Source organism: Drosophila santomea, chromosome 2R (genome assembly GCF_016746245.2).
Source record: "Drosophila santomea strain STO CAGO 1482 chromosome 2R, Prin_Dsan_1.1, whole genome shotgun sequence".
NCBI lineage: Eukaryota > Metazoa > Arthropoda > Insecta > Diptera > Drosophilidae > Drosophila > Drosophila santomea.
In genome coordinates this window covers 19,607,408-19,615,338 of record NC_053017.2, presented here as the reverse complement: position 1 = coordinate 19,615,338, position 7,931 = coordinate 19,607,408, and the positions used below count along the sequence as shown (strand labels likewise).

The 7,931-nt window shown below is 41.5% G+C and overlaps 1 protein-coding gene across 1 annotated transcript; it reads left to right on the top strand.

The window, feature by feature from the left end:
• The first annotated feature begins 2,111 nt into the window (after window positions 1-2,111).
• On the top strand, window positions 2,112-6,845 carry LOC120446614. The gene is made up of 3 exons (XM_039627659.1): window positions 2,112-2,316; window positions 5,062-5,696; window positions 6,121-6,845. The coding sequence occupies exons 2-3, from the start codon at window positions 5,063-5,065 to the stop codon at window positions 6,654-6,656; spliced, it is 1,170 nt and encodes a 389-aa protein (XP_039483593.1). The 5' UTR covers window positions 2,112-2,316; window position 5,062; the 3' UTR covers window positions 6,657-6,845.
• The last annotated feature ends 1,086 nt before the right edge of the window (window positions 6,846-7,931 follow it).

Here is a 7,931-nt window from a genome sequence, read left to right as displayed (position 1 = left end):
TGGTATTGGTATTGGTACTAGGATTGGGTTTTGGGATTGGAATTGGGCTTGGGTGCAGCGCAATCTGCGACTCAGCATCTCTAATGCTCGCTGCAGCTGTTGCCAATTCACATTGGTTGTAGTAATCGTAAAAATCAAAATGGAATGAAGACATTATAAAATGCTGGAAGGTCTATAAGTCTAGGGAATTCAAAGCATACTTTCTATGTATATTATATGATAATGATTGTTCAGAAACATACATTTGCACTCAATCGAGTTGATAATATTAGATGAAATTGAATAAATTTCATAAATTTGTTAAATGGTTTCCACACACAATTTGGGGAGTGTTCTTACCAATATAAGATAAGTTCGCAGTTTTTTCTTCCCATAACCAAGTATCTGAAAGATACCGTACACACACGTATTGGAATTGGAGCAGAGATCAACGAGTCTGCCGCCAGTCAAAGGCAAACATCTGGTTGCGGCACCGCCCCCTCACCACCCCCTCACCACCCCCGGAAAATCCAACCACCCCCCGCTGGGTGGCCAGGTGCAGCCGGTTTCCTGTGCGTTTCCACACGCTGCAACGTGCGCTGCAAGTCCCAATACGGCGTTCGCCATTAAGAGCGGCAAATTGCTCTGGAGCCTCTGAATGGGGCCAAATAGTGCATATATGTTTGGGGTTCTATGGCAAGGAATGTAGGCCTGATGAACTGCAGGGTGACTAGATGAACTGAATGGATGCGGATGCCTCCTAGTGAGGGCAACAATTTGCGAAACCCTCGTGACAAGAAATCCAAATAGCAGCCGAATGCTGAATGGCATAAACTTGCAAGGCATTTCATTTATAGAAATATTTTTAGTTAACTCATACAAACCCTGAAAATAGATTTTCATATACCACAAAAATATTCGGAATTATTCATAAGACATTTAAAGTATTTTTGAATAGTTTGCAAAGTTATTTAAAGAGTATAAAAACAAAACCAGTTGTCGTTTTCTAACAGCTGTGGTCGCTGAGATTGCGTAAATCCTTTAAAACCCCCAAACAATTATTTGTTAATTGACTTTTTTTTTGGCGACACATCTGACCACAAAATGTGGCCCACTTTAGCTGGCTTAATTGAACTGTTTTTGGTCTGGTCTATGGGCCATCAATTGATTGTTTGCACTCGACACTCACCGCAAAAGGAAATAATAACTGACCTGACTGAATAAACACCATAAATATCGGCACGACTTTGGGATACCGCCACAACAAAAAACCAAACCGCCACCGCATTGAAAGTGAAAGCTTTTTTAAAGGTTTCAGTTTTTTTCAAACATTTCATTTTATAAATACCTTTTGGTAGCTAACGAAAAAATGCATAAATTACTTGGGACTTGGCCGCTGGTGATGGGAAAAGTCTCGAATGAGAGATGATGCTCATCACCTGTTTTCTTTTCATGAATTCAAAGGCGGCGAACATTGCTCCACCCAAAAGTCGGTTCAAGTTGAAGTTGAAGTTGAAGTTGAAGTGATGCAATTTCTCTCAGCAACGATTTCAATTTCTTTCCGCAGGAAAAAAGACTTGAACTTGGCAGCTGCTTTTTGTAAACCACTTACTCTAGCAATGGTTATGGTCACTTTGTGGTTAGGTTTTATGATTTTGGGAAATGATTGTAATTTATAAGTGCTATGAATCAGCTAATTTTTCAAATGTGATGACAGCTCACTTTACAACATAAATTTTCACTACCTTTCTAGATACATTTCTTAAGAGCAACTCCCATTCGTTGAGTTAATGAAACTCAGTACGAGTATCTTTGAGATTTTCTCTGGCGCAGTCGCATTTCAACGACTCACAAATTTGCATATCAATGTGACTTTGAGTAGCTCTGCGACTGTGACATAATCACGGGCTGTCATTTTAATTTACTGCTAATTAATTTACAGGCCGCCCGAAATTACATCTAACCAAAGACATAAAGACTGAATGGGATCTCTGATTAATTTTGATGGAAATTGGCAAACGAACATGTGGCCAATGCAACCAGAGGATCAAACCAGTTCGAACATGCTGCCAGGCAAGAGCAAAAGACTTGTAACTTGGCTCAAACAGTTGGTCAAAACAGTTGAGCGCCGGTCGAAGAAGCGAACACAAGGCGGTTGCGCATGCGCGTGGATCATGTGCGGATCGGACGTGCCTGAAATTCACAATTCAAATATTGGCTGAAAGGGGGTTCTATGCCCATAAAAGTGTTCTACCGCAAGTGACGAGTGACAAGTGACCGACGGCCAAAAAACAAATTCACATTCAAATTGGTATCCCCAACCAAAATCAAAACAAGGTGAATGAAACTGCCGAACAAACTGTGTCAAAAGCAAAGAAAGTTGCGATTTTGTGAGTGGGCAGGTCCCAAGATCTTTTGCGATCTTTAGATATACGGCTTTGTCTGCTGTTTGTTTTCAATCTTTTGCGGGTTTTTCGAGATTGAGATTGATTATCTGCGTGGGTCTGCGCCTCATGAATGCGAATGCATCGCAAGTGTAATACTGATCACCATCTAGGGCACTACGCCCAGGTATGCCAAAGAACTGTTCTTCTCAGGTGATTCATCAGCGAAGCATCTGCTGGTCTTGGATATTTATTAAAGGTGCGGCAGAAGCGCCTTTTGAATTCATTTCACCCTGCTCTTGGATTGGGTTGATGTAAAACCGCCTTTGGGTATGATATCACTCGAATAAATATTTATATTCGAATACTTAGCAAGGTCGATTGGCATTTGGCAAACTTGTTTCCAGTTATGTTGCATTATAATTCGATGTCGAAATATTTACCTTATTTTTTGCATAATTTGTGCTGAAGGCGACATGGTCAGGTTGTTAATTATTACCTTAATTGAAATATTCGGAGAAAACCAATTCATTCAAATATTTTAAGTTGGAGGTGTGCCAAAACTGAGTGGCAAATTTAATAAAGTGGTTAAAATGAATGAGTGTTTTACTTTGAGCATTGGACTATTTACCAAGTATTTCATTGAAGAGATTTTGAGTTTGGTTACTTTATTCTTTGAACATTTCTGGTTTAATAAAAGTTTTTTAAAAGTTAAGTTTGCTAATTGTATAGCTAAACCAAATCTTTACTTAAACTTGCGGCTGCTGGCATCCGTCTTAATAAGTTTTCCGGATATCGACAAATATTGATAGCTGTCTTTAACTGCGAGCTTAACTCAGGTGGCAAACCACTATCAATCACCAATCGCTAACAAGCCTGACTGATTACACAAAGTAACTCGACGCGAACTTGACACATTTGATATGCCAATGGCCAGAAGCCAAAGTCAAAGCGGCAATTTGCGCAGAGATGAGTCGGAATCTGAAACTGAAATTCAGTTTAAATTTGAACCTGAGGTTGACCGTCGCAATCAGCCAACCGCAGTGGAGCCGTGGAAGTGCCGGCCAAAGATGCCAATTAATTAACAGGGCTTTTGGGCCGTAAGTGGTTCCATATCCACGAATGTGTTTGCATATGCATCTCTAATTGCGGCTAAACACTGCGCATGCAATTAACTTTTCACGGTTAAGGGCCACGTGGCGCATACGTAATGCGAGTTTCACCAGCCAAGAACATTTATTATTCTTATCAATTTATTCATCAGCTATCTAGAATAACAGATAAAATTCGTGCAAAATTCGTAAGCCTTTCATATTTGCCTTGTACTTCATACAAATATGTTGGTATTGACTGCATTTTTGAGTTCCTTTAAATAATAAATAGCTCTAAAAACAAGCCCTACAACATTTTCCCTCGCGTGCAAGTCACTGCAACTGCATTCAGATGGGCTGGAGTGTTTATTTTGTGTTTGGATATATGCCATAAAAAGTTTATAGACCCTGAAATACACGCAGATACACGATTTCATTTGCGTGTCACAGCCAAGTCACGTTGTTTTTTTTTTTTTGCCTCGGTACAGTTTGTGAATTTTATAAATTATATTCCCATCTGAAACCTTTTTCTTGTTAGGGTCATGCAAATGTAAATCGATAACCGAACAGATTAAAACCAACCAGCTAAAACAAAACCAACACAACATTTTTATGCAAATGCACAAATCACAAATGCCTCGCAGAGATTGCGCAAAACCTTTTTTCAAATGGGCGTTTAAATAAAATATCATCTGAGGGGAAAAACCTAACAAAATTACCAAAACCAATGAAAAGCACAAGCCTTAAAAAGTTAGGTAAAAAAATTCCTTGAATATTTTTAGCATTTTATATTATTATTTTTTACTGATGTATTAATAGTATTTTCTGTGACTATTCATGTTTTTCATTCAGATCGCAGTAGAGATTTAATCGAATGAAAGAAATGTAAATCCGTTTTTCGCTTATTAAATGTTGATATTGTCTTTCATGTTAAATAAACTCTGAAATGAATATGGAGTAAAAACTGAATGTTTTCCATATATTTATTTATACAATGGAATAACTCGGTGTACTTTAATTTCATTTCGATTGCACTGCAACTGACAAACCGATCAAAAATCTAGTTAACCTTCTCGGCAAAATGGAAATTTGTGTATCTTTATACAGTTGCTGGCGGGCTCCATTTCAGATTTTAATTAAATAGTTGTTTTTTATGATATTTGATAAGTAAAGCAATTTGTTTTTGATGCCCGAAACGGTTGGATGGGTTTTGTTAATTTTCCTTTGACGTAAACCAGTCGGTTGGCTAATGGAATATCGCGGCTTATTGGCAATTGGAATGCCAATTGATTGGCCATGCTAAGTTATGCAGATCCATAAACCGGCTAATGGTTGCGATGTGGAGTCGTGAAGTGTAACACCTGCAAAAGATATATGTAGACGATATGTGCGATTTAAGCCGGCATTAATGCCGAGGAAAATTCGCGGCCACCGCTATTGAAGAACGGGTTCGATTGGTTGACGGAAGAGTTTCAGTATTAGCCACAAAGTGCGTTGCGTAACCAACAACCAGTTGATGCACTTGCTCGTGGCTTTCCCACACACTCACCATCTCCGCATTTTCCAGCTAATATTTATGTGTCTCTTTCTCTGCGAATTTCTTGCAGCATGCGTGAACGCAGCCAAACGACTCCAAGAAGGCGACGAGCCGGTCCAAAACAGGCCTTGCCCGGCAGCTCCTCCGAGGGAGTGGGCGCTTTGGAATCCCCCTACTACACCATTGACAACACGGAGGACATATACGGCACCACCTTGCTGCCCTCGCAGCGCTGCTACGTGGATCCCTGGGATCTGGAGAACTATGATTATGTACGCAAGAAGATCGATGATGTCACCGGTGGCGGTGGTGGTGCCGGTGGTGTTGAAGCCATTGAACCCGCCTACGGTGGTGGGGGCAACTCGCTGACGCCTAGTCCCACATACGGATACGCTGGAGGTGTGGGTGTGGGTGTGGGCGTGGGCATGTCGGCCACAATGCCACGCCCCCACACGCAGAGTCGCCGGGTGTCGCGTGCCCAGTGCCAACTGGAGTGCTGCGTGCCCCAGAGGACTCGTCGCCGGAGCCGCAGCGCCCGCAAGGAGCCACTCTACACGGCCAGGAGCGACATCTACGGTGTGCCCAGTCGCTATGAGGACTACATGGCCACCATGACCAGGCAGCTGCAGCTGGACAATGGCGAGGATGAGGAGCCCGAGGACCTTTACGGCGAGGAGCAGCGGCAACTTTACAATGGCTTTGGAGGTGCGTGCAAAACTCAATTTCAAATTCATACTCCCTTTACTGCTAGCTTTTAATTGGAAATTACTTCATGTAAATACACAAATACGTTAAGATATCATTTTCAATTCCATTCGATTTTTTCAGTTTACGCAGTGCGGGTTTTACTGCAATTAAAATTGAATTACACATCTCTGGCTAAATAAACTATTTCAATTAATTTATAAGGAAATTTAATACTGCATTCGATATTCTGCGATTGAGTTCATTACATTGGTTAGAGGTTTATATTCATTACTAAACCTTTTGAAATATATCTATGATTTTAAACCTATCAAGTGCTTAAACGCAAATGTTGCATAGGTGACATGTAAAATATGAAACGTGTATGAACTTGGATACAGTTTCGATAGCCATCTCTAATGCTGTGTAATTCCACAACTTTCAGGCTTCTCCAGCACCAGTTCCACGGAGCATCCCTCCTCGATTGGCGACGAGCGGGCCATCATTCCCCAGCGACGGGCGGCCACCCTACAGCGCCGCTCCGTGCCCAACGAGATGCAGAGGAGCAGCAACATGGCCGGGGGCTACGGAACTGCCCCCCATCCGCGGCGCAAGCGAAGCGGCAAGAGCCTGACGCCTTTGGCCGCACCGCCACAGATCGAGTTCCCCGCCCCGCCGCCACTTTCGCCCGCCTACGACTACTGCAATCCCTATGCTACACTGCCGTACTGCAGCATACCGGATTGCAGCGAGTGCCAGCAGCAGATCTACGCCGCACCCTCCACGCTCTACGGAGCAGCTGCTGGGGATGGCAGCAGCCGGATGAGGGGCTCATCGCCCCATCACTCCAGCGGAGGCGACTCGTCGCTCTACTCCGGAATTTACGCCCGTAAATTCGGACTGAGCAAGAAGGGTCTGCTGCAGATCGACTACTCCTGCAGTTGGAACGACCTGGACAGGGTGATGCAGCGCCACTTCTGAGATCCACATGGTGGGTTTGGGTGCTTGGGTTAGGCTAGGCTTACTACCACATCAACAGAAACATTATTGTACTTAAGTCATTTTGCATTACAGATACACACACACACACACACTGAAGACCAAATAGCTGAACATGTTTGTCGTAGATTTATAGTGTTTTTTATATACATTACTTACTAAATAAACATTTTGAAGTCAAGCATTGGGTATTTGTCGTTCTTATGAAAACTTCAAGGTACAAAACGTTTGAGTTTCAAATAAGATAAGATAGATATAGACTTGATTATAGTAAAGTCTAAGTGCTATTAGGTCCTGCCAAGTTTAATCCACTAATTGGGGAATTAGAATTGCAAGGGAAAACTTGACTCGGTGACAAAGAAAAGTTGCCCATTTTCCACTCTAATTAGTTGTGACGTCATGGAACGAATGTTTCATGTTTGACAAAATGTTTGGGGGCAAATGAGAACACGGAAATGGTTTTAGCGCCGGACTTTGATGAATGTTTTGGGGATTGTCAAGCCCAAGTTTGTCGAACAAATGCCAAATGTGCAGGTGTGCGAACGAAAAAATAAGTGGCAGCAAGCAACTTTTAAACTTTTAAAGCACACCTTTCGGTGCTGCTGCTGAATGGAGGAAAAATCCATTAAACTTTTCTACAGCAAAGTGGGAAATGCAACTTCAGCTCGATTATCTCAGCCGGAGGTGCACAAATACATGGGGCGACCTGTTCAAAAGGGAAAATCAATAAGGTAAATAAAACGGAAAAGATTTTCCTCTATCTCCTTTGCTCTTGCCCTCTATTTCTCACCACCCCCTCCCTTTTGCCACTGAATGCGATTTCAATTTCTCAATCCAATTTACCTTTGCAACAGTGTATACACATCAGTGCACAGACAAAAAATGTGGTCATGCTTTAAATATGAAACAAAATGGAAAGACTGCAATAGACTAGAAAAAAATTTCAAAAATAAATATCAATTTTGCTGGTTAAGTTAATATTTAAAAATATAAGTTATTCAAATGATTTTTGGTAATTGCAGTGTTAATTTAAAAGTTAAGCGAATTGTTAAGCAAAAAGTAGCTCATTTGTTTTCCGTGTATCAATTCCAACACCAACGCAAACACAAATACGAACCAAAGTACAAACACAAAGCACAAGTAAATCATAAAAAGCAGCAACAACAAGCATCTGCAAAGCGAAAATCTGAATGCACAAAAAGAAATGGGAGGAAAAATGTTCCAAGTCGAGGGGAAAAAGACATCAAAAATGAGGAG

Bases quoted from the DNA above. Each gene is read 5' to 3' on its own strand.
- LOC120446614 (XM_039627659.1), top strand. From the start codon at position 5,063: ATGCGTGAACGCAGCCAAACGACTCCAAGAAGGCGACGAGCCGGTCCA. The intron at 5,697-6,120 runs GTGCGTGCAAAA...CACAACTTTCAG, and splicing joins ACTTTACAATGGCTTTGGAG to GCTTCTCCAGCACCAGTTCC.